Here is a 26,578-nt window from a genome sequence, read left to right on the forward strand (position 1 = left end):
CCGTGACTGTGTGCGCCGCTGCTGCCCTCCGCAGTGCAGGCAAGCAGGAGAGCTCGCGCCGCACACTGGACCTTGTCAGAAGTTTGAAAAGACCGCCGCAGCACGCACAGGACTCCTGCCTCTCTGACGCTGGAAAGTACCAGCGTCAGAGAACAGTGTAGAGAGCCAGGAGCACGCAAGATTAAAGGTAATACCTGCCTGTGAGTGCTGTGCTTCCAGGGAGAGCTAGGGAAGCCGCTCAAGTCAGCACAGTGACATGGTCTTCTGCTCTGATCTGCATCGGGGGAGGTGACGGGACAAAGCTGCTGTGAGCACTAGAACCTGAGGAGCTGCATATGGACATCAGCCTCCTCTGCACCACAGAAGAGAGAGTGTGTGTGTAAGTAATACATGTGTGTGGTATCTGTAGTGTGTGTGTAATGTGTGTGCAGTATCTGTAGTATGTAAGTGTGTAATGCTTGTGTGTGCGGTATCTGTAGTGTGTGTGTAGTGTGTGTGTGTGTAATGTGTGTGCAGTATCTGTAGTGTGTGTGTGTGTAATGTGTGTACGGTATCTGTAATGTGTGTGTGGTATCTAATGTGTGTGCGGTATCTGTAGTGTGTGACTGTGTAATGTGTGCGTGGTATCTGTAGTGTGTGCAGTATCTGTAGTGTGTGAGTGTGTAATGTGTGTGCGGTATCTGTAGTGTGTGTGTGTAATGTGTGTGCAGTATCTGTAGTGTGTGAGTGTAATATGTGTGCAGTATCTGTAGTGTGTGAGTGTAATGTGTGTGCGGTATCTGTAGTGTGTGTGTGTAATGTGTGTGCAGTATCTGTAGTGTGTGTGTGTGTAATGTGTGTACGGTATCTGTAATGTGTGTGTGGTATCTAATGTGTGTGCGGTATCTGTAGTGTGTGACTGTGTAATGTGTGCGTGGTATCTGTAGTGTGTGCAGTATCTGTAGTGTGTGAGTGTGTAATGTGTGTGCGGTATCTGTAGTGTGTGTGTGTAATGTGTGTGCAGTATCTGTAGTGTGTGAGTGTAATATGTGTGCAGTATCTGTAGTGTGTGAGTGTAATGTGTGTGCGGTATCTGTAGTGTGTGCAGCATCTGTAGTGTGTGTGTGTAATGTGTGTGCGGTATCTGTAGTGTGTGAGTGTGTAATGTGTGTACGGTATCTGTAGTGTGTGAGTGTGTAATGTGTACGGTATCGGTAGTGTTTGTGCAGTATCTGTAGTGGGTGAGTGTGTAATGTGTGTGCAGTTTCTGTAGTGTGTGAGTGTAATGTATGTGCAGTATCTGTAGTGTGTGAGTGTAATGTGTGTGCGGTATCTGTAGTGTGTGCAGCATCTGTAGTGTGTGTGTAATGTGTGTGCGGTATCTGTAGTGTGTGTGTGTAATGTGTGTACGGTATCTGTAGTGTGTGTGCAGTATCTGTAGTGTGTGAGAGTGTAATGTGTGTGCGGTATCTAGTGTGTGCAGTATGTAATGTGTGTGCGGTATCTGTAGTGTGTGAGTGTGTAATGTGTGTACGGTGTCTGTAATATGTGTGTGGTATCTGTAGTGTGTGTGGTATCTAATGTGTGCGGTATCTGTAGTGTGTGACTGTAATGTGTGTGCGGTATCTGTAGTGTGAGTGTAATGTGTGTGCAGTATCTGTAGTGTGTGTGCGGTAGGTGTAGTGTGTGTGTGTGTAATGTGTGAGCGGTATCTGTAGTGTGTGTGTGAGTGTGTAATGTGTGTGCAGTATCTGTAGTGTGTGAGTGTGTAATGTGTGTGCAGTATCTGTAGTGTGTGAGTGTGTAATGTGTGTGCTGTATCTGTAGTGTGTGAGTGTGTAATGTGTGTGCGGTATCTGTAGTGTGTGTGTGTGTGTGTAATGTGTGTGCGGTATCTGTAGTGTGTGTGTGTAATGTGTGTACGGTATCTGTAGTGTGTGTGCAGTATCTGTAGTGTGTGAGTGTGTAATGTGTGCGCGGTATCTGTAGTGTATGCAGTGTCTGTAGTGTGTAAGTGTGTAATGTGTGCACGGTATCTGTAGTGTGTGTGTGTAATGTGTGTGTGGTATCTGTAGTGTGTGCGGTATCTAATGTGTGTGCGGTATCTGTAGTGTGTGACTGTGTAATATGTGTGCAGTATCTAGTGTGTGTGCGGTAGGTGTAGTGTGTGTGTGTGTTTGTGTGTAATGTGTGCGCGGTATCTGTAGTGTATGCAGTATCTGTAGTGTGTGAGTGTGTAATGTGTGTGCAGCATCTGTAGTGTGTAATGTGTGTACGGTATCTGTAGTATGTGTGCAGTATCTGTAGTGTGTGAGTGTGTAATGTGTGCACGGTATCTGTAGTGTGTGAGTGTGTAATGTGTGTGTGGTATCTGTAGTGTGTGTGGTATCTAATGTGTGTGCGGTATCTGTAGTGTGTGACTGTGTAATGTGTGTGCGGTATCTGTAGTGTGAGTGTAATGTGTGTGCAGTATCTGTAGTGTATGTGCGGTAGGTGTAGTGTGTGTAATGTGTGTGCAATATCTGTAGTGTGTGAGTGTGTAGTGTGTGTGCGGTATCTGTAATGTTTGTGCAGTATCTGTAGTGCGTGAGTGTGTAATGTGTGTGCTGTATCTAATGTGTGCGCTGTGTCTGTAGTGTGTGTGTAGTGTGTGTGCGGTATCTGTAGTGTGTGTGCGGTATCTGTAGTGTGTGTGCGGTATCTGTAGTGTGTGTGCGGTATCTGTAGTGTGTGTGCGGTATCTGTAGTGTGTGTGCGGTATCTGTAGTGTGTGTGCGGTATCTGTAGTGTGTGTGCGGTATCTGTAGTGTGTGTGCGGTATCTGTAGTGTGTGCGGTATCTGTAGTGTGTGTGCGGTATCTGTAATGTTTGTGCGGTATCTGTAGTGCGTGAGTGTGTAATGTTTGTGCGGTATCTGTAGTGCGTGAGTGTGTAATGTGTGTGCTGTATCTAATGTGTGTAATGTGTGCGCTGTGTCTGTAGTGTGTGAGTGTGTAATGTGTGTGCGGTATTTGTAGTGTGTGTGCGGTATCTGTAGTGTGTGCGGTATCTGTAGTGTGTTTGTGTAATGTGTGTGCGGTATCTGTAGTGTGTGTGTAATGTGTGTGCGGTGAGGACATTCATTGTATGTGGGCTGGTGAATTTTTTTTGTGCCAGGGCTGCTTTTTGGTCCCAGTCCGGCCCTGATGGGATTCCTCTAAATATTATATCTGATAGGGGTGTACAATTCGTCTCTAGAATTTTGAGGGCTTTCTGCAGAAAACTAGGGATTTGTCCTTTTCTTCTGCTTACTATCCTGAGACTAATGGTCAGACAGAGATGACAAGTCAGTCTTTAGAGCACATTTTAAGATGTTTTGTCACCGATCAACAGGAGAATTGTTCATCATTTCTGCCGCTGGCTGAGTTTGCCTTTAACAGTCGGGTTAATCAGCACACTGGGACATCGCCATTTTTCTGTAATTACTGGTTTCATCCTAATTTTGGTGAGTTTTCAAGGATAAGTTCTGGGTGTCCTGGGGTGGATGTCACCATTCAAGAGCAGGGGGATGTTTGGAGGAAGGTTTAAAAGAACATTGGGGTGGCTCAGCATCGGCAGAAGCGGAAGGCCGATAGGAGGCGCTCGTCAGGGGTCGCCTTCAAAGTGGTAGATAAGGTATGGCTGTTCTCTAAGAATATTAAGTTGAAGGTACCCTTGCTAAAGTTGGGTACTAGATTCATTGGTCCGTATGAAATTCTAGAGGTGATCAATCCAGTTGCCTTGCAGTAAAAGCTTCCTCGGTCTTTCCGTATTTCTAATGTGTTCCACAAGTTGCTGTTGAAGGAATTTATTACCCCTGTTCTGTCTTCTTCGCCCCCGCCTCCTCCGCTTTCTATTGAAGGAAGCTTGGAATATGAGGTACAAAGGGTCATTGATTCCTGAATGGTCCGGAATTCCCTTTAATACCTGGTACATTGGAAGGGGTATGGACCTCAGGAACGATCCTGGGTTCCAGCTCATTCTATAAGGGCTGATAGGTTGGTCCAGGCCTTTCATCAGAGGTTTCCTGGGAAACCTGGGGGTCTGGTGGCCCCCCTTGAAGAGGGGGTACGGTCATGATTTCCACTCTGTATGTATTTTTGTTACTATGTGTCAGGGCTGTCAGTCTGTGCTGGGTCTGTGCTGCAATCACCTTTGTTCATTTTCCTTAATCAGGCTTCTACTTAAGCATGCTAGTTCCACCCTCCAGTGACAATCATACATTTGCTGTTGCCTGTGAACATTGATCCCTCTGCGATCTGTGCCTGACCCTGCTTGACTTGATTCTCTTTCTGGACTCAGACACTTTGCTTGTGACCTCACCTTGCTTGTGCCTGCTCCCTGTAAACTATTCTTTCTCTCTGACACAGAAAAAGCACACAGTATGAAAAACGTGCCTGAATACTCTGTTGTAAAATATATGTAACAGTAAGCAGCAAAGTGCTAGTAAAAGATAACAAACACAGGGTATTTAGTTGATACGTTTTTTGCAAAAAATGGATACTAAGCCACTCCACCACATCACAGTAACCCTTCACGGAGCAGTCCTATCTAATGTATTTAAAACCTGATCATGTGAACAATACCTACATGAGCAGGGTTAAGAAAGGCGCTGCACGGTATGGGCACGCTAGGCAAAATGGCTTTTTGTGCACGTCCCACAAGAGAGAGGCGGGGGTCTCCCAAAGCTTGCATATGCAAGAAATAAATGGATTAAAAACTCATGAGACGAGCACAAAATTGAACAGGTCAGTAAGAAACTGTTCACACCACCCAAAGACTAAGACACAGAAAAAGCACACAGTATGACAAACGTGCATGAATACTCTGTTGTAAAATATATGTAACAGTAAGCAGCAAAATGCAAGTAAAAGATGATAACAAACACAGGGTATTTAGTTGATACGTTTTTTGCCAAAAAAATGGATACTAAGCCACTCCACCACGTCACGGTAACCCTTCACGGAGCAGTCCTCTCTAATGTATTTAAAACCTGATCATGTGAACAGTACCTATATGAGTAGGGTTAAGAAAGGCGCTGCACGGTATGGGCACGCTAGGCAAAATGGCTTTTTATGCACGTCCCACAAGAGAGAGGGGGGTCTCCCAAAGCTTGCGTAAGCAAGAAATCAATGGATTAAAAACACATGAGACGTGCACAAAATTGAACATGTCAGTAAGGAACTGTTCACACCACCCAAAGACTAAGACACAGAAAAAGCACACGGTATGACACACGTGCATGAATACTCTGTTGTAAAATATATATAACAGTAAGCAGCAAAGTGCTAGTAAAAGATGATAACAAACACAGGGTATTTTGTTGATAAGTTTTTTGCAAAAAATGTATACTAAGCCACTCCACCATGCCTTTGAGTAGTGTGAAGTTTCTTACTGACCTGTTCAATTTTGTGCACGTTTCATGTGTTTTTAATCCATTGATTTCTTGCTTATGCAAGCTTTGGGAGACCCCCGCCTCTCTTGTGGGACATGCTTGAAAAACCATTTTGCCTAGCGTGCCCATACCGTGCAGCGCCTTTCTTAACCCTGCTCATGTAGGTATTGTTCACATGATCAGATTTTAAATACATTAGATAGGACTGCTCCGTGAAGGGTTACCGTGACATGGTGGAGTGGCTTAGTATACATTTTTCACAAAAAACATATCAACTAAATACCCTGTGTTTGTTATCATCTTTTACTAGCACCTTGCTGCTTACTGTTACATATATTTTACAACAGAGTATTCATGCACGTTTGTCATACTGTGTGCTTTTTCTGTGTCTTAGTCTTTGGGTGGTGTGAAGAGTGTAACGAGAGGGTGTAATGAGGGGGGAGTAATGAGAAGGATGCTGCCGCCGGACCCCCACCAGGACCCACCGCCTGACTACACGTGTCGGATCCCGCCGCTGCCTGCCCAACCACATCCGTGCAGTGACAGCCAGAAGGAAAGACCGCGGCTTGAGGCCTGTACTGGAGATTGGGTGCGGCCACCCTCTGGTGGTGCCGCGCACCATCTCCAGCACAGGCCTCAAAACACCGTCTTTCCTGACGGTTGTGACTGCATGGTAGTGGGTGGCCCGCCACCCCCAGCACCACAAAGCTGCCCCCATCGTGATGTTAATGTCCTCCCGATGCTATAGCATCGGGCACACATCTAGTTACTATATAATATACTGGGACACAGGAAAATATTCCAAGTGCTGGAAAATTGCACTAAATAAATTAAATGTCAACACAGTTTTTTGTGTCTTGGATTTATATAGTTGATTCTTCACATTAACACGATTGCGATAATATCAAATTGTTTTTTCTGACCTGAGCTTATACTAATTGATCATAATTTGCACTAGGATAAATTAATCGCTTCTTATTGCATTGTTTTTTACAGACACAGATGTCGGTTATGTGTGTCTTTTTATTTAGTATCTGTATTGTAGGAAAAGAGGAGTCATTCAAATTCTGCTTTTATTTTTTTTTAGATATTCCTTTTTTTACTGTATTTGTTATTCCACTTAGGTGACTTGAACCTTCGATCATCTGTTTTCTTATTCTATATTTCTAAACCTGCCTGAAAAAAACCCTCTGTGCCATGAAATCTTGGAAACATAAGTCTTCTGGCTAGCCAAGAAAGGTCTCACTCTTAGAATACATATGTCATTTTTAGGTATAAAAGTATTTACACTTATTCTATACACAACAATACTTCAATATTACCATAAATAGCCCAAATCATTGGATTTCAATGGCTTGCCATGGTATTAATCATTGGCTGATATAGAAACTCTTCAGCACCTCGCGATCACGTCTTAGATGGGCTGATTAGCGCATGAAATGACATGCACTCCTCACTGCACTTTAAATGTCACTATCAGAGGCAAATCCTGGCTGTGTTCAGTACTGTGCAAGGAAATGACTCGTGCAACAGAAATCTGCTGAGAATCCTGTGCGAGCGGATGCTGCCATCCAGTGACCAGAGGTAATAGACAAAGGAACCAAAAATGACATGGGAGCCGCAAGTAGGAAGACTGTTCGGACAGGGGAAGGCAGAAATCAGATGGACAGAGGGACAAGTGATCTGCTCTGATGCAAATGCAAAAAGCCTCAGAGACCAGAAAAGGAGTTTAGTCACCACCTGGAGTTGTCGTAAGTCACCTGGGAAGAAAGTTCTGTGCCAGCTTACAGCCAAACCCTGGAGAATCATGTTAGGAAATGCATAACCATCAATAGAGGTGGAAAGACTGAGGGGTGCAGAGCCTTATCAGAGAATAAAGAATCATGGTTGCCTGGATAAAGGGGCAGTATCTCAGACGTGTGAGCAAAGGCCTTGTTAAAGGGAGGGTATCCTGGTTGTGTGAATGGAGGCCTGGTTAAAGTGATGGTATCCCAGTCATTTTAGCAGAGGCCTGGTTAAAGGGATGACATTTAAGTCGTCTCAGTGGAGGCAAGGTTAAAGAAATAGTATATCGGTTGTGTGAGTGGAGGCCTGGTAAAATGGATTGTACCTCAGTCGTGTTACCTGAAGCCTGGTTAATGGGATGGAATCTCAATAAATTGAGCAGAGAGAGACATGAGCTGGGAACAGGTCTGTGACATGATAGTGTCTGCTTTACAGTGCAAGGCTTGCGGCCTACAACAGGTGTGTAGTGTGGCTCCTGTCGCACTTCTAAAAGCAGTAACAAAGGGTTTATTATTTTATAGGGCAGAGGTTAGGGTAACAGGGACAGAGTTAGGGACAGACAGTAGCCACTAAGTCAGGTGAGACAGCAAGTAGTGTTGTATTGTTTTTCTCATTGCTACCAATTTGCAAATTGTCATCTTATTGATTCTGCACCTTATTTTGCTAAACTTGTATAGAATTACCATATTTTTCAGACTAAAAGATGTGCCAGACCATAAGTCACACCTAGGATTTAGAGGAGAAAATTCTAAAAAAAAAGAAGCAAAAAATGTGGACAATGCTATACTTAATATCCCCCATTCTGGTATGCATGGCTCCATTATCTCTATCCTGGTATACAAGGCCCAAATCTCTGTCCTGGTATGCATGGCCCCATCTCTGTCCTGGTATGCATGGCTCCATCCTTACACTGGTATGCAGGGCGTCTATCTCCGTCCTAGTATTCATGGCCCCAATCCCTATCCTGGTATGATTTGCCCCCACCCCCATTCTCATTCAGGTATGCATGGCAGTATCCTTATCCTGGTATGATTGGCCCCATCCTTATCCTGGTATGTATGGCCCCCATCCACATCCTGGTATGCATGGCCCCATCCTTATTCTGGTATGCATGGCCCCATCCTTATTCTGGTATGCATGGCCCCATCCTTATCCTGGTATGCATGGCCCCATCCTTATCCTGGTGTGATTGGCCCCTTCCCCCTGCTGGTATGATTGGCCCCCAGCAGCGAAAAAAAACATTCTTGCCTTCCCTGCACGCCCTCGCTGCGTCCTGCCCCGGTGCCAGTCGTTGCTTTATGCTTGAAGTAGTGCAGGGCAATGACGTCATGCGCTGCTTTCAAACCACTGAGGATAGCTGCCAGAATACTCACTGTTCTCCATGCAGGGACTGTGTGCGTGGAGCTCAGAGAGTATTCATTACTCTTTAGTGAGCACAGTGTCAGTTCAGCCGCAGCCGTCTGGTTCCTGCAGCTGCCGGGCTTCCACGTGTGCCGCTACTAAACGGAAGGAATATTCATTGCATTCCACCCTTCATTGCATTCCACACCTATGGGAGTGGAGTGCAGTGAATATTCATTGTCTTAAGTAGCCAGCACACTCAAATGCCGGGCAGCTGCAATAAGCCTGCTGCTTAGGATAACACTGTTCTTGTTATTAAAGAGAAATAAATATTCATTGCCCTCCACGCCCTTGGGCATGGAATGGAGTGAATATTCATTTCTTTTTAGCAGCGGGCACAGGAGTTAGCTGAAGCGGCCGGCTCCTGCTTCCTGTGACCCGCTGCTCCGCCGCTGCAGCTCCCCCACCTCCCTAGCACAGCCAGATTAGGGACATCCGGACTATAAGACGCATCCCCATTTTCCTCCACATTTTTGGAGGGTAAAAGTGTGTCTTATATTCCGAAAAATACGGTAACACATAACTTGATTTTCTGTACTGAGTCTGCATTCTCTGTGCTACTGCATTCCTGCATGTTTACACTAGCATTGTATGCTTTTATATCAGGATCCCGTTATATTGAGCTGCGTCACGAAATGTAGTTTGAAAATTTTAAAAGAAAGGTAAAAACAGGAATCAATGACAAATCAGGACTCACCTGAGAATCCTTTATTACAGGTACAGGTGAAACTCCCTATTGTGTTAGTGCAGGTGGCATTATGTGAGCAGTTATTTCCATCCTGACATTCATTAATGTCCGCACAAAGGGATCCATCTCCTAAATAATAAAAATGGTTAATAGATAAATGAGGATGTTACATGAGAGTTGTACTAGGCTCTATCAGATACAAAAAAACAAAAGAAAAGACACATGCTGAAAAAAATCGGGATCACCAAGAATAAAAGTAACATTTCTATTTTTATTATATAGCCAACAATGCAAACAAAAAAACAACATTAAAATATTTAAAAACCAAAACTGGTAAGTACACAAGTCTGGCCAATAATAAGGTAATGCCACACCTCCAAAATAATTGTTCACAGATATAAGTAGGTTACTATACCTACCATAGATATATCCAGAGATATATGGAAATGGATATATGGATCCATAGATATATCCATAGATACTGCATATCTATAGATATAGCTATATATATATATATCGGTAGATATATCCATATATATATTTATGGATATATCCATAGATTTATCTATCTTTTGCTAAATCTATGGATAGATATAAATAAATAGATAAATAATAGTAAGGCTGATGTTTATTAATGAACAATATTCTTTATTAAGAAAAAAACGGAAAAAAATGGGGTGGGCTCCCGCGCATATTTCTGCACCAAAGTGGGAAAGCCGACGGCCGGGGGCCAATATTTGCAGTCTGTGAAGGGGGTAATACCCATGGCCCCTTTCCAGGCTATGAATATCAGTCTGCAGCTGTCTGCATAGCCTTTACTGGCTATTAAAATAGAGGGACCCCCCAAAAAAATTACGTGGAGTTCCCCCAATATTTTATAGCCAGAAAGGCTACACAGAGAGCTGCGGGCTAATATTCATAGCCTAGGAAAGAGCCATGGATATTGCCCCCCCGGTTACAAATACCAGCCCGCAGACCCCCCAGAAATGGCGTATCTGTACGATGCGCCAATTCTGGCACTTCAGGTCCGTGTATCCTTCAGATTTTTGCTTAGTGTAAAATACTGCCTAAGTTTATAGATTGGTTTATGTCTTGTTGTGCCAGATTTTGAATTGTGACAGAAAGTGGTCATTTGTGTTAGGCCGGGGTCACACGACCGTAGATTTTCTCATCCAAGAGAATTAGATCAATTATGCTAATGATACTCCGATTAAACACTGATCCGAGATTCTTCAGAGCGCCAACATAGTGTGATCCAAAACTCTCAGGTGAGAGAATCATAGCACACTGAAATGAGGAGATGGAGATCAAAATTCCTCCATCTTTTCCATTGTGTGAGTATGCAGAAATCGGACTACACTCATATGTTATCGGAGTGCCGTCAGGTGTTTTCCACGCAACCATAGACTTCAATTGGTGTCTTCTGATTTCAGAGTGAAATCGCAGAATGTTATTATTTTTTATACCGACAGATTCTGTCAGTTAAAAACATATCGGTCGTTGTTATTCCCCCATATAATAACATTGGTGTGAGTTGTATCCAATTAAAAATCAGATAGCAGTTGCCCGATTTATATACAAGTGTGACACTGGCCTAAGGGAGAGATAAGGATATACAGTCGATGACAAGCCTATCAGTGTCATACTTCTAAATGCAGGAACATAAAGGTTATTATTTTATAGGGCAGAGGTTAGGGTAACAGGGACAGAGTTAGGGACAGACGTATCAGGATCCCGTTATATTGAGCTACGTCACTAAATGTAGTTTTCAAAATATTAAGAGAAAGGTAAAAACACGAATCAATGACAAATCAGGACTCACCTGAGAATCCTTCATTACAGGTACAGGTGAAACTCCCTATTGTGTTAGTGCAGGTGGCATTATGTGAGCAGTTATTTCCATCCTGACATTCATTAATGTCCGCACAATGGGATCCATTTCCTAAATAATAAAAATGGTTAATAGATAAATGAGGATATTACGCGAGAGTATTAATAGGGTCTATCAGATACAGCGCTCTGTGCTGGGCACTGAGTCTAGGGATTACTGCTATTCCCAACAACTGGTTACATATATGCCCCTTGATGAATCCATTTACTTTAAAGTGAAAAACAATCTCCAAAAGATTCACAATTAGATTCTATAGAGCGCCTTTCTATCTCTGGGCTTCATTTTTGTGAGACACAGGAACTTATGTGACAACACACGGTGCCATAAAATAACATTTTCCAAGTATTCTGTCAGGTTTTCATCTTATAGGAAGAATAAAGTAGACGCTACCGCCGGCGCTCACTGATGACATGGCCGTGCTGTTTTCATTGAAAAAGAATTATTCAATGAGATCAACTCATTTGCTTACCTGAGAATCCATCCTTACAGGTACAGGTGTAACTCCCTATTGTGTTACTGCAGGTGGCATTAGATGAGCAGATACTGGTGGTGTTACACTCATTAATATCCTCACAGTGGGTCCCGTCACCTGGTCAATATAAAATGGATCACAGTAATCTGAGAACATACAGATGTAACATTTCCTCACATGATGCATAGACCCTGATGGATGAAGAATAAATTGTAACTCTCCGGCTAACCTTATATGTTCAGTGGCTTCTAATGTGTTTAGCGTCCAGTTACAACTTCTACATCGTGATATATTTAGTGTAATTTAAATTACATGAACCATTCACTTCCATTACATTCCCATATTGTATTGTCCTTACCTGTGTATCCAGCATTGCATGTACAGATATAACTTCCCTCTGTGTTAGTACAGGTGGCGTCATCTGAACAGTTGTGCTTTCCATCACATTCATCAATATCAGCACAATACGACCCATTGCCTGATCACAACACAGAAATGATGACTTATTACTGAAGTCTGTGATTAAGAGCTTATCCACAAATGTCTTACAATATGGTCATCAATGGATGATACTAAATTCTACAAGAGAAACTACAGCCCAAGTCTATCAGTCTGTACTAATGTAACGATACACAAATACAAATCAGTGTCACCTTATATTAGTCATTGGGAAGAAAAAACTACAGATGAAATCACTGTATCTGATAATCCCATGCTTCATTAACATACAGACTATGGGTAAGTGTGATATTATTAGATCTGTCTGTAGCTATGACACCAGCCATTGTTATTGGAGAGTTATCCACTCTAGACAGCGTCCAGTGAATGGCTGTATATATAGACGTCTACAGTGGTAAGTGATTACCTTCGTATCCATCATTACATGTACAAAAGAGGCTTCCTGTTCTGTTACTACACGCTGCATTGGAAGAACAATTACTATCATCATCACACGCTGTCAGCGCCTCACAATTATGTCCATCACCTATGAAGAGAACATAATGTAATGAATGAAATATAGCAATTAAATTATGACATTTGCTTCACTTAAAATGAAGGGTTTTTTCTAATATTCTTTATATTTTATTTTATACAGATTGACAATAATCAGCATAATATACATTTTCGGACTGATCTATGTTGGCTTGAACAGCGTAATGGACTATACTTTAAATACAGTTAACCCCTTCGAGCACCCTGAAGAACTGGTGTCACAGTCAGGGGGCGCATATATGGAGTGGAGTACAGCTCGCCCCATAAGGTAAGATGTCAGCATCTGCCTCTCACACAGCCGTCATCTGCAATCTACGAGCAGCCACCGACCGCAGATTTGTTCAGTCGCTGCATAACTATTTAAATAGCGATATCAGGGAATGAAGAAGGTATAGTAAGGCAGCTCGTCAATCTGTTGAAGGCCTCATCACCACCATGCTGGTTATTCTATGAGGTCCGGCCTGTGGATGGGTTTTAAAGGAAAATGTAAGTTATACTGCAGCATTGCAGTATATAGTATAAATAAATACTGTAAGTAATCGCAGGTTCAAGTTATCTAAAGAGAATAAGAAACAAACTAAAAATACTAGGATCAACCCTCCTAAGCCATCTACCTATGCATGTAGGTCATAGAAAGTTGAATAAAATGATACCCGGATATCTGCAATCCAATGTCTTATTCCAGAGAAATTCCATTTTTTTAATATATACATAAGCTAAAATATATGGCCCAGACAAAGACAAAAAAAATCAGCTGGTCATGAAGTGGTTTAACCCCTTCACCCACAAGGGTGGTTTGCACGTTCATGACCGAGCCAATTTTTTCAATTCTGAACACTGTCCCTTTATGAGGTCATAACTCTGGAACGCTTCTATGGATCCTGGTGATTCTGATATTGTTTTCTCGTGACATATTGTACTTCATGTTAGTTGTAAAATTTCATTCAAATAACTTGCGTTTATTTGTGAAAAAAACAGAAATTTGGTGAAAATTTTTAAAATTTCGCAATTTTCCAACTTTGAATTTTTATGCCCTTAAATCACAGAGATACGGCACACAAAAAACTTGATAAGTAACATTTCCTACGTTTACTTTACATCAGCACAATTTTGGAACCAAAATTTTTTTTGTTAGGAAGTTATAAGGGTTAAAAATTGACCAGCGATTTCTCATTTTTGCAACACCAGTTTATTTTTACGGACCACATCACATTTGAAGCCACTTTGAGGGGTCAATATGAAAGAAAATACCCAAAAGTGACATCATTCTAAAAACTGCACCCCTTAAGGTGCTCAAAACCACATTCAAGAAGTTTATTAACCCTTTAGGTGCGTCACAGGAATTTTTAGAATATTTTTAAAAAATGAACATCTAACTTTTTTTCACAAAAAAAATACTTCAGGTTCAATTTTTTTTCTTTTACCAAGGGTAACAGGAGAAATTGGACTGCAAAAGTTATTGCGCAATTTGTCCTGAGTACGCTGATACCTGATATGTGGGGGGGGAACCACTGTTTCGGCGCATGGCAGAGCTCAGAAGGGAAGGAGCGCCGTTTGACTTTTTCAATGCAAAATTGGCTGGAATTCAGATCGGACGCCATGTCATGTTTGGAGAGCCCCTGATGTACCTAAACAGTGGAAACCCCCCACAAGTGACCCAATTTTGGAAACTAGACCCCCCAAGGAACTTATCTAGATATGTGGTGAGAACTTTGAGCCCACATGGGCTTCACAGAAGTTTATAACGTACAGCGGTACAATTAAAAAATCATATTTTTTCCACAAAAATGATCTTTTCACCCCCAATTTTTATTTTCCCAAGGGTAACAGGACCCTAAAAGTTATTGTGCAATTTGTCCTGAGTACGCTGATACCCCACATGTGGGGGTAAACCACTATTTGGGCGCATGGCAGAGCTCGGAAGGGAAGCAGCGCCATTTGACGTTTTTGGCTGGAATTGAGATCGGACACCATGTCGCAATTGGAAAACCCCTGATGTACCAAAACAGTGGAAACCCCCCACAAATGACACCATTTTGGAAACTAGACCCCCCCAAGGAACTTATCTAGATGCGTGGTGAGAACTTTGAATCCCCAAGGGCTTCACAGAAGTTTATAACGCCCGGGGGTGAAAATAAAAAATGTGTATTTTTTCCACAAACATGATCAATTAGTCCCCAATTTTTTTATTTTCCCAAGGGTAACAGGAGAAATTAAACCCCAAAAGTTGTTGTACAATTTGTCATGAGTACGCTGACAACCCATATGTGGGAAAAAACTACTGTATGGGCACATGTCGGGGCTCGGAAGGGAAGTAGTGACGTTTTGGAATGCAGACTTTGATGGAATGGTCTGCGGGTGTCATGTTGCCTTTGGAGAGCCCCTAATGTACCTAAACAGTGGAAACCACCCACAAATGACCCCATTTTGGAAACTAGACCCCCTAAGGAACTTATCTAGATGTGTGGTGAGCACTTTGAACCCCCAAGGGCTTCACAGAAGTTTATAATGCCCGGGCATGAAAATAAAAAAATCGTATTTTTTCCCCAAACATGATCAATTAGTCCTCAATTTTTTTATTTTCCCAAGGGTAACAGGAGAAATTGGACCCCAAAAGTTGTTGTCCAATTTGTCCTGAGTACAATGATACCCTATATGTGGGAGAAAACTATTGTATGGGCACACGTCGGGGCTCGGAAGGGAAGTAGTGACGTTTTGGAATGCAGACTTTGATGGAATGGTCTGCGGGTGTCATGTGCGTTTGGAGAGCCCCTGATGTACCTAAACTATTGAAACTCCCCACAAGTGACCCCATTTTGGACACTAGACCCCCCACGGAACTTATCTAGATGTGTGGTGAGCACTTTGAACCCCCAAGTGCTTCACAGAAGTTTATAACGCCCGGGCGTGAAAATTAAAAAATCATTTTTTTCCACAAAAATGATATTTTTGCCCCCAATTTTTTTATTTTCCTAAGGGTAACAGGAGAAATTGGACCCCAAAAGTTGTTTTGCAATTTGTCCTGAGTAGGCTGATACCCTACATGTGGGGGTAAAACACTGTTTGGGCGCATGGCAGAGCTTGGAAGGGAAGGAGCACCATTTGACTTTTTCAACTCAGAATTGGCTGGAATTGAGATCAGACGCCATGTTGCATTTGGAGAGCACTTGATGTGCCCAAACAGTGGAAACCCCCAATTCTAACTCCAACCCTAACCCCAACACACCCCTAACCCTAATCTCAGCCCTAGCCCTAACCCTAGCCCTAATGGGAAAATGGAAATAAATACATTTTCTTTTAATTTTATTATTTTCTCCCTAACTAAGGGGGTGATAACGGGGGGGTTTGATTTACTATTTATGGCGGGTTTTTATGTTTGGCAGCTGTCATACGCTAAAAGACGCTTTTTATTGTAAAAATAGTTTTTGCATGACCACATATTGAGAGCTATAATTTTTCCGTATTTTGACCCACCGAGTCATGTGAGGTCTTATTCTTTGTGGGACAAGTTGATGTTTTTATTGGTACCATTTTCGGGCACATGACATTTTTTGATCGCTTTTTATTCCGATTTTTGGGACGCAGAATGAACCGTTCCTCGTGCAGTAAAACTGATAAAGCGGTTTTATTTTTCGGGTCAGTACGGTTACAGCGATACCTCATTTAGGTCTTTTTTTATGTTTTGTCGGTTTTATGCAATGAAAACAATTTTATATAAAAAATAATTATTTTTGCATCGCTTTATTTTGTGAGCTATAATTTTTTTATTTTTTCGCTGATGATGCTGTATGGCAGCTCGTTTTTTGCGGGACAAGATGATGTTTTCAGCGGTACCATGGATATTTATATGCGTCTTTTTGATCGCGCGTTATTGCGCTTTTTGTTTGGGGGTATGATAGTAAATCATTAATTTTTGCTTCGTTTTTTATTTTTTAAGGGGTTCGCTAAAGGGGTTAACTAATGGGACAGTTTTATAGGGCAGGTCGTTATGGATGCGGCGACACCAAATATGTGTACTTTTATTTTTATTTTTTTTATTTCCAAAAAATGGATTTATTTGGGGAATTTTTTTTTTTTTTAATTTATTTGGCTATTTTTTTAAAATTATTTTAACAGTTTTTTTTAAACTTTATTACATAGTCCCAGGTGGGACATCACTGTCCTGTGACAGATCGCTGATCTGTCACATCAGCGATCTGTCACACGCTGTACAGCAGGTTTCCTCGTGCCTGCGCTTTGCAGGCACTGAGGAAGCCGGCTCCCTGTAGGCCCACGTCGCCATCTTGGATTCGGGGGCCTGCAGGGAAGGACCCCCCGCAGCAGCGCTGCACATTGCACTGCCGTGGGGGGCTCAGGGAAGCACAGAGGGAGCCCCCTCCCTGCCGATGCTTTCCTTTAACCCCCGGTACACCGCGATCATGTTTGATCGCGGTGTGCAAGCAGTTAACGTGTCGGGGGCGGTTTGTGACCGCCCCTGACACATTGTGCCGGGTGTCAGCTGTGATAATTAGCTGACACCCGGTCGCGATCAGCGGCGCTCACACCACGTGGGCGCCGCTGATCACGCTAGACGTACTATCCCGTCCATGGGCATAGGGGCCCGGGTCCCATGGACGGGATAGTACGTCTGATGTCAGAAAGGGGTTAAAACTGGGTGTGGTATGGGGGGGGGCAGAAAAACAGAAATCAATGATAAATCAGAACTTACCCGAGAATCCATCTTTACAATTACAAATGTAACTTCCTTCAGTGTTATCACAGGTTGCATTAGGTGAGCAGATATCATCGGTCTCACATTCATCAATATCATCACAGTGGGTCCCGTTACCTGATTAATATGAAATATTTTATATTTTAGAAGTAGAGGTAATAATGAACAAGTATTAATCTACACACATTGTCTAATCAGCGACTGAAAAATAGAAGCATGAAAACATTAACTCATCAAGTCCAAAACTGAAATATTACAAATGGCAATGAGAGAATCTCCCAATATCCGATTGGGGCAGAGTCTCTCAATTCAGGCAGAAAGTTCATTTTGCATAAATTCAATGTAAAATTTATCAGCCTTAAATTGGATTTAAAACATTATCATTTCCTTTCTTCAGCTTCCTATGTATCTGGTTCACTTCCATCAGTCCTCCAATTGTCCCTCCTGTCGTCTATCTTCTTCCTTCTATTTTCTTTTTGGCCAGGTCTTCCATTAGGCCCCACTTTATGATGAAGAGTGCAAAACACATCACTGATGTGACTTGTGAGGAATGCGGTCACGTGGAGGACGACGCACGTCATTGATGTGTATCACACCCTATAATATGGCAAGTGGGTAGTGAATGATGGATATGGACAGAAGAAAAATAAAAGATGGAAGAAGGAACAGAGAAAATAGGAGAAACGATCCGATAACCAACAGCCACAGAATGGTACGGAGAAAGAGATGAGTATCTGAATTTTTGTTTCCTCCTGCTCCCTATAATTCAGAAAATTGTCACTCAGTTGGCTAATAATTCCTGGGTTCATTTAAAGCACATTTGTAAAGAAAAAAAATTCAGATTAGCGGTGAATAGAGTTGAGCGACTTTGGTCGGATCGGGTTTCGTGAAACCCGAATGAAACAAAATAAGTTTCAGATGAAACTCGTCCGACTAGAGCAAAAAAAAGTCGGAGTTTCGTCCGACTTTTATTTCCCATTGACTTGCATTGGGGTCGGGTTTCGGACGAAACTCCGACTTTGTTTTGCTCTAGTCGGACGAGTTTCATCTGAAACTTATTTTGTTTCATTCGGGTTTCACGAAACCCGATCCGACCAAAGTCGCTCAACTCTAGCGGTGAATTCAATAAGCCTCAAATCAATTTGCTTATCTCTAATTACAAAGCATCTGACATGATTTCTCGTTATGGGCAGTGTAGTGCAGCGCTTACTGAATATGTTGGGGGACACTCGCTTAGCAACGGGATGAAGGCACATGGGCACGTTTCCTCCGCAAAACAGTCCATTCGGGTTTATTTTACTCAGCATAAACTTCCATGTTACACATTACACACATAGTCCATTGCTCTTCCTAGTACACGGCTTATCTCGCAGGCCCTAAACACGCCGGACTTCTTTGCCCAGTTACCATGGGTGACCGCACGCTGAACAGTTCATTAATGTCCACAGAACACAACAGACACCAACAGATGACATTAAGTTGCAGTATTTAAACATGCTGGACCTTACTCCATCCAGTTGCCATAGAACATCATAGGCACTAACAGTCTGTTTCAGTAGCAGATACTTGTCTGCCCATGAATAGATAAGCATGTGCACAGGTTTAGTAGGTGCCAGAGTAGGTTCCCACACCATTACCATAAATTGAGAGACTCGGCACTCAACTTAAGTGATCAGATAATTTAATCAGTTATAAAATAAAGTAAGGTTATTAGGTCAGGTGGACCAATAATCTTGGTTGAAGATCACTAGATCATTAAACACTCCGTGTCATGAAAAAGTAGGGCAAGAGTTGTCAGACCTGTGCACATATAGGATTAAGGGTGCTGTGCTTCAGTGGCATGTGCAGACCAGCAGTGAATGCCTCCATGCGTTTCCTGAGCAGCACATACACCACCGCTAGCTGTAGCAGGGGTCGCTGCCTCGCAGCAGTTTACAGAATAATTTACTGAAGCCTCTCACTAATATTCAAAATAACACGGCGATAACTTTATACCAAGGAGAAAATATAAAGTGAAGAAATCATTTCCTTATCTGATAATCCATCCTTACAGGTACATGTGTAATTCCCTATTGTGTTAGTGCAGGTTGCATTAAGTGAGCAGTTATTAGTCACACATTCATCAATATCATCACAGTTGGTCCCGTTACCTAACAGGCCGGGAACAGCCCCAGGCGGCAAAAGCTCTAGCTACGCCTCTGGTGTGCGGTATCTGTAATGTGTGTGTGCGGTATCTGTAGTGAGGTATCTGTAATGTGTGCGTACGGTATCTGTAGTGTGCGTGCGGTATCTGTAGTGTGCGTGCGGTATCTGTAGTGTGTGTGTAATATGTGTGTGGATCTGTAGTGTGCGGTATCTGGAGTGTGTGAGTGTGTAGTGTGTGTGCAATATCTGTAATGTTTGTGCGGTATCTGTAATGCGTGAGTGTGTAATGTGTGCGTGCGGTATCTGTAGTGTGTGTGTAATATGTGTGTGGATCTGTAGTGTGCGGTATCTGTAGTGTGTGAGTGTGTAGTGTGTGTGCAATATCTGTAATGTTTGTGCGGTATCTGTAATGCGTGAGTGTGTAATGTGTGCGCGGTATCTGTAGTGTGTGTGTGCGGTATCTGTAGTGTGTGAGTGTGTAATGTGTGTGCGGTATCTGTAGTGTGTGTGTGTAATGTGTGTGCGGTATCTGTAGTGTGTGTGCGGTATCTGTAGTGTGTGTGGTTAATGTGTGTGCAGCATCTGTAGTGTGTGAGTGTGTAATGTGTGTGCGGTATCTGTAGTGTGTGCGGTATCTGTAGTGTGTGTGTGTAATGTGTGTGCGGTATCTGTAGTGTGTGTGTGTAATGTGTGTGCGGTATCTGTAGTGTGTGTGCGGTATCTGTAGTGTGTGTAATGTGTGTGCAGTATCTGTAGTGTGTGAGTGTGTAATGTGTGTGCGGTATCTGTAGTGTGTGAGTGTGTAATGTGTGTGCGGTATCTGTACTGTGTGTGCGATATTTGTAGTGTGTGTGTAATGTGTATGCAGTATCTGTAGTGTGTGAGTGTGTAATGTGTGTACGGTATCTGTAGTGTGTGCGGTATCTGTAGTGTGTGAGTGTGTAATGTGTGTGTGTGTGTGTAGTGTGTGTGCGGTATCTGTAGTGTGTGTGCGGTATCTGTAGTGTGTGAGTGTAATGTGTGTGGGGTATCTGTAATGTGTGTGCGGTATCTGTAGTGTGTGTGTAATGTGTGTGCGGTATCTGTAGTGTGTGTGCGGTATCTGTAGTGTGTGTGTAATGTGTGTGCGGTATCTGTAGTGTGTGAGTGTGTAATGTGTGTGCGGTATCTGCAATGTGTGTGCGGTATCTGTGTGGTGTAATGGGGCAGCACAGTGGCTCAGTGGTTAGCACCACTACCAAGGACAACATCTGCAAGGAGTTTGTATTTTCTCCCTGTGTTTGCGTGGGTTTCCTCCCACATTCCAAAGACATACTGATAGGGAATTTAGATTGTGAGCCCCATCAGGGACAGTGATGATAATGTGTGCAAATTGTAAAGCGCTGCGGAATATGTTAGCACTATTTAAAAATAAAGATTATTATTATTAATGTGTGTGCAGTGTGTGTGAGTGTGTAGTGTGTGTGCAGTGAGGACATTCATTGTATGTGAGCTTGTGAATTTTTTTTGTGCCAGGGCTCCTTTTTGTTCCCAGTCCGGCCCTGGCGCGTTCCCTCTCATTGCATGCGCTAACAAGGACCGCATCTGCCGGCGTCAGTGCATGAGCGTGCCCCACGTCCGTGACTGTGTGCGCCGCTGCTGCCCTCCTCAGTGCAGGCAAGCAGGAGAGCTCGCGCCGCACACTGGACCTTGTCAGAAGTTTGAAAAGACCGCCGCAGCACGCACAGGACTCCTGCCTCTCTGACGCTGGAAAGTACCAGCGTTGGAGAACAGTGGAGAGAGCCAGCAGCACGCAAGATTAAAGGTAATACCTGCCTGTGAGTGCTGTGCTTCCAGGGAGAGCTAGGGAAGCCGCTCAAGTCAGCACAGTGACATGGTCTTCTGCTCTGATCTGCATCGGGGGAGGTGACGGGACAAAGCTGCTGTGAGCACTAGAACCTGAGGAGCTGCATATGGACATCAGCCTCCTCTGCACCACAGAAGAGAGAGTGTGTGTGTAAGGTTAAGTGCACACGTTGCAGAAAATGTCTGCTCAAAAACCTGAATCCCTTCCCAGAAATCGCACCTATTTTTCCGCGGCGTTTTTTGCGCGTTTTTGATGTGTTTTTTTCCGCAGCGGTTTCAAACCGCATGGAAGAAGCCAAAACCGCAGAAAAAGCCGAAAAATTAATTCGCATGCTGCGGTTTGCGAAAATGTGCAAAATGCATAGAAATGACTGGGAAGCTTATTTTTAGCGGTTTTATAGTGAAAACCGTGGTAAAAATCGCTAAAAAAACGCTGTGTGTGAACACAGCCTAGATAATACATGTGTGTGGTATCTGTAGTGTGTGTGTGTGTGTGTATAATGTGTGTACAGTATCTGTAGTATGTGTGTAATGCTTGTGTGTGTGGTATCTAATGTGTATGTGGTATCTGTAGTGTGTGTGCGGTATCTGTAGTGTGTGAGCGTGTAATGTGTGTGTGTTATCTGTAGTGTGTGCATGTGTAATGTGTGTGCAGTATCTGTAGTGTGTGTGCGGTAGGTGTAGTGTGTGTAATGTGTGTGCGATATCTGTAGTGTGTGTGTGTAATGTGTGTGCGGTATCTGTAGTGTGTGTGTGTAATGTGTGTGCGATATCTGTAGTGTGTGAGTGTAATGTGTGTGCGGTATCTGTAGTGTGTGAGCGTGTAATGTGTGTGCGGTATCTGTAGTGTCTGAGTGTGTAGTGTGTGCAGTATCTGTAATGTGTGTGCGGTATCTAGTGTGTGTGTGTAATGTGTGTGCGGTATCTAGTGTGTGTGTAGTGTGTGTGCGGTATGTGTAGTGTGTGTGTGTGTGTGTGTGTAATGTGTATGCGGTATCTGTAGTGTGTGTGTGTGTGTAATGTGTGTGCGGTATCTGTAGTGTGTGAGTGTGTAATGTGTGTGTGGTATATGTAGTGTGTGTGTGTGTGTATAATGTGTATGCGGTATCTGTAGTGTGTGTGTGCAGTATCTGTAGTGTGTGAGTGTGTAATGTGTGTGCGGTATCTGTAGTGTGTGAGTGTGTAATGTGTGTGTGGTATATGTAGTGTGTGTGTGTGTATAATGTGTATGCGGTATCTGTAGTGTGTGTGTGCAGTATCTGTAGTGTGTGAGTGTGTAATGTGTGTGCGGTATCTGTAGTGTGTAATGTGTGTGCAGTATCTGTAATGTGTGTGCGGTATCTGTAATGTGTGTGCGGTATCTGTAATGTGTGTGCGGTATCTGTAGTGTGTAATGTGTGTGTAGTGTGTAATGTGTGTGCAGTATCTGTAATGTGTGTACGGTATCTGTAATGTGTGTGCGGTATATGTAGTGTCAGTGTGTAATGTGTGTGCGGTATCTGTAATGCGTGTGCGGTATCTGTAGTGTGTGTGTGTAGTGTGTGATTGTGTAATGTGTGTACGGTATCTGTAGTGTGTGTGTAATGTGTGTGCGGTAGGTGTAGTGTGTGATTGTGTAATATGTGTACGGTATCTGTAGTGTGTGTGTAATGTGTGTGCGGTATCTGTAGTGTGTGATTGTGTAATGTGTGTACGGTATCTGTAGTGTGTGTGTAATGTGTGTGCGGTAGGTGTAGTGTGTGTGTGTGTAATGTGTGTGCGGTATCTGTAGTGTGTGTGCGGTATCTGTAGTGTGTGAGTGTGTAATGTGTGTGCGGTATCTGTAGTGTGTGAGTGTGTAATGTGTGTGTGGTATCTGTAATGTGTGTGCGGTATCTGTAGTGTGTGTGCGGTATCTGTAGTGTGTGAGTGTGTAATGTGTGTGCGGTATCTGTAGTGTGTGAGTATGTAATGTGTGTGTGGTATCTGCAGTGTGTGTGGTATCTGTAATGTGTGTGCAGTATCTGTAGTGTCAGTGTGTAATGTGTGTGCGGTATCTGTAATGTGTGTGCGGTATCTGTAGTGTGTGTGTGTAGTGTGTGATTGTGTAATGTGTGTACGGTATCTGTAGTGTGTGTGTAATGTGTGTGCGGTAGGTGTAGTGTGTGATTGTGTAATGTGTGTACGGTATCTGTAGTGTGTGTGTAATGTGTGTGCGGTATCTGTAGTGTGTGATTGTGTAATGTGTGTACGGTATCTGTAGTGTGTGTGTAATGTGTGTGCGGTAGGTGTAGTGTGTGTGCGGTATCTGTAGTGTGTGTGCGGTATCTGTAGTGTGTGAGTGTGTAATGTGTGTGCGGTATCTGTAGTGTGTGAGTGTGTAATGTGTGTGTGGTATCTGTAGTGTGTGTGGTATCTGTAATGTGTGTGCGGTATCTGTAGTGTGTGTGCGGTATCTGTAGTGTGTGAGTGTGTAATGTGTGTGCGGTATCTGTATGTGAGTGTGTAATGTGTGTGTGGTATCTGCAGTGTGTGTGGTATCTGTAATGTGTGTGCGGTATCTGTAGTGTGTGTGCGGTATCTGTAGTGTGTGAGTGTGTAATGTGTGTGCGGTATCTGTAGTGTGTGAGTGTGTAATGTGTGTGTGGTATCTGTAGTGTGTGTGGTATCTGTAATGTGTGTGCGGTAGCTGTAGTGTGTGTGCGGTATCTGTAGTGTGTGTGTGTAGTGTGTGATTGTGTAATGTGTGTACGGTATCTGTAGTGTGTGTGTAATGTGTGTGCGGTAGGTGTAGTGTGTGATTGTGTAATGTGTGTACGGTATCTGTAGTGTGTGAGTGTGTAATGTGTGTGCGGTATCTGTAGTGTGTGAGTGTGTAATGTGTGTGTGGTATCTGTAGTGTGTGTGGTATCTGTAATGTGTGTGCGGTATCTGTAATGTGTGTGCGGTATCTGTAGTGTGTGTGTGTAGTGTGTGATTGTGTAATGTGTGTACGGTATCTGTAGTGTGTGTGTAATGTGTGTGCGGTAGGTGTAGTGTGTGATTGTGTAATGTGTGTACGGTATCTGTAGTGTGTGTGTAATGTGTGTGCGGTATCTGTAGTGTGTGATTGTGTAATGTGTGTACGGTATCTGTAGTGTGTGTGTAATGTGTGTGCGGTAGGTGTAGTGTGTGTGTGTGTGTAATGTGTGTGCGGTATCTGTAGTGTGTGTGCGGTATCTGTAGTGTGTGAGTGTGTAATGTGTGTGCGGTATCTGTAGTGTGTGAGTGTGTAATGTGTGTGTGGTATCTGTAGTGTGTGTGGTATCTGTAATGTGTGTGCGGTATCTGTAGTGTGTGTGCGGTATCTGTAGTGTGTGAGTGTGTAATGTGTGTGCGGTATCTGTATGTGAGTGTGTAATGTGTGTGTGGTATCTGCAGTGTGTGTGGTATCTGTAATGTGTGTGCGGTATCTGTAGTGTGTGTGCGGTATCTGTAGTGTGTGAGTGTGTAATGTGTGTGCGGTATCTGTAGTGTGTGAGTGTGTAATGTGTGTGTGGTATCTGTAGTGTGTGTGGTATCTGTAATGTGTGTGCGGTAGCTGTAGTGTGTCAGTATGTAATGTGTGTGCAGTGAGGACATTCATTGTATGTGGGCTGGTGAATTTTTTTTGTGCCAGGGCTGCTTTTTGGTCCCAGTCCGGCCCTGCTAATAAATGTAACATGACAGAGGATATGTGTTTGGAGATAGGTAGATATCAAAATAATTATTTACTACAGAAACATATCAGTTGATATTTTCCAAGTGCGAACCAATAAGTCCACAAATATTGGTCATAAATTAGTGGTCATTATGACTGAACTGTAGTTTATTTGCCAACACTGGATGTTACCTGTTAATACTTTATTTATGAGAGAAATTTTCTCAACATGACCTAAGATTTTTTTTTTGTTTTTCATGTATTCAAGGTCATCCCTTTCTAGTGCAATTATCCTCTTCAGAGAGTTAGGCCGGAGTCACGACACTAGCGATAAAAACGGTCGAATGCAATGCGATAAAAAATCGCATTGCATTCGAACCCATTTTATTGTATGGGGCAGCTCACATCATGCGATTTTTTTTATCGCATCCGATCGTCGAACCGAGACAATCGCAGCATGCTGCGATTGTCACCGATTTTCGGATCGGATTCGACAATGCAAGTCTATGGATGCGATAAAAAATCGCATGGAAAACGCACCACACGTGTGACTTGCGATTAAAATCGCAAGACTTTTCCAGGTCTACAGGATAGAGCATCAGGCATTGGCATTGGATGTCAATTTGATGCCTAGATGCGAATAAAATCGGTTCGTCGCCGGAAAATGGGATGACAGACGGATATCTGGCCAAGAAACCTTTGTGCGATTTCGTACCGTTAAAATCTGACAGATTTTTTATTGGTTGTGTGTGACTCCAGCCTTAGACTAAAACTCAAGCATCACCTTCTGGGGAATAGCATTCCTAAAAGTCAATATCGTTCCTTTAATGAGAGTTACCACAACACAGAATAAAAAGCTGAACCATACACTTCATTTGTAGACATGTTTCTCGATTCTTAATCCTCATCAGTGCAAGTCAAAAGGTCTGGTTTGGCTAAGTGAATATTTAGTTTCCCAGGAGAGCATTGTATGGCTTATGTGTCTCTTTACGCAAGGTTGCACGCTCCACAAGGAGAAACGCATAATCAAAGGTACACATAACCGTGCAGGTGTGGGATTTCTGGACAAATGCTCATCTGTCACGATTTCCACTCTGTTTCTGTCTTTTTATTACTTTGTGTCGGAGCTGTCAGTCTGTGCTGGGTCTGTGCTGCAATCAACTGTGTTCATTTTCTTTAATCAGGCTTCTACTTAAGCATGTTAGTTACTCCCCCCAGTGTCAATCATACACTTGCTGTTGCCTGTGGAACATTGATCCCTCTGCGCTCTGTGCCTGACCCTGCTTGACTTGATTCTCTTCCCTGACTCACACCCTTTGCTTGTGACCTGACTTTGCTTGTGACTGCTCCCTGTAAACTGTTTTGTCTCTCTGGCTTTCCTGACCTCGGCTCCTGTATTGGACTTAGTCTCTGACTTCCCTTTGTCGTACTGTGCCATTTCCTGGACCTGACCTCGGATTGTTTGACCTCCCTTTACTTACAGTAAGTAATGTATATTTACTACCATGACTCGCGTCACATTACAAATTTTTTGTTTCTCACCTATGGACTTGTTATATACTTTGTGTGATCAGGTGGCGAATCTGACTCAGTTAGT

General features: G+C 43.1%; 1 protein-coding gene across 1 annotated transcript in view; it reads right to left on the minus strand.

The window, feature by feature from the left end:
* The window catches only part of LOC141100709 (uncharacterized), a 424,196-nt gene that overhangs the window by 148,248 nt on the left and 249,370 nt on the right, over positions 1-26,578 (minus strand). The window contains exons 76-81 of the mRNA XM_073589356.1: positions 17,331-17,450; positions 12,495-12,614; positions 11,988-12,107; positions 11,627-11,746; positions 11,089-11,208; positions 9,276-9,395 (exon numbers count right to left, since the gene is read on the minus strand). Coding sequence (XP_073445457.1) covers positions 9,276-9,395; positions 11,089-11,208; positions 11,627-11,746; positions 11,988-12,107; positions 12,495-12,614; positions 17,331-17,450 — 720 coding nt within the window. The remainder of the gene's footprint in view (positions 1-9,275; positions 9,396-11,088; positions 11,209-11,626; positions 11,747-11,987; positions 12,108-12,494; positions 12,615-17,330; positions 17,451-26,578) is intronic.

Source organism: Dendrobates tinctorius, unplaced genomic scaffold (genome assembly GCF_039654945.1).
Source record: "Dendrobates tinctorius isolate UK_male_01 unplaced genomic scaffold, ASM3965494v1 ptg000107l, whole genome shotgun sequence".
Lineage (NCBI taxonomy): Eukaryota > Metazoa > Chordata > Amphibia > Anura > Dendrobatidae > Dendrobates > Dendrobates tinctorius.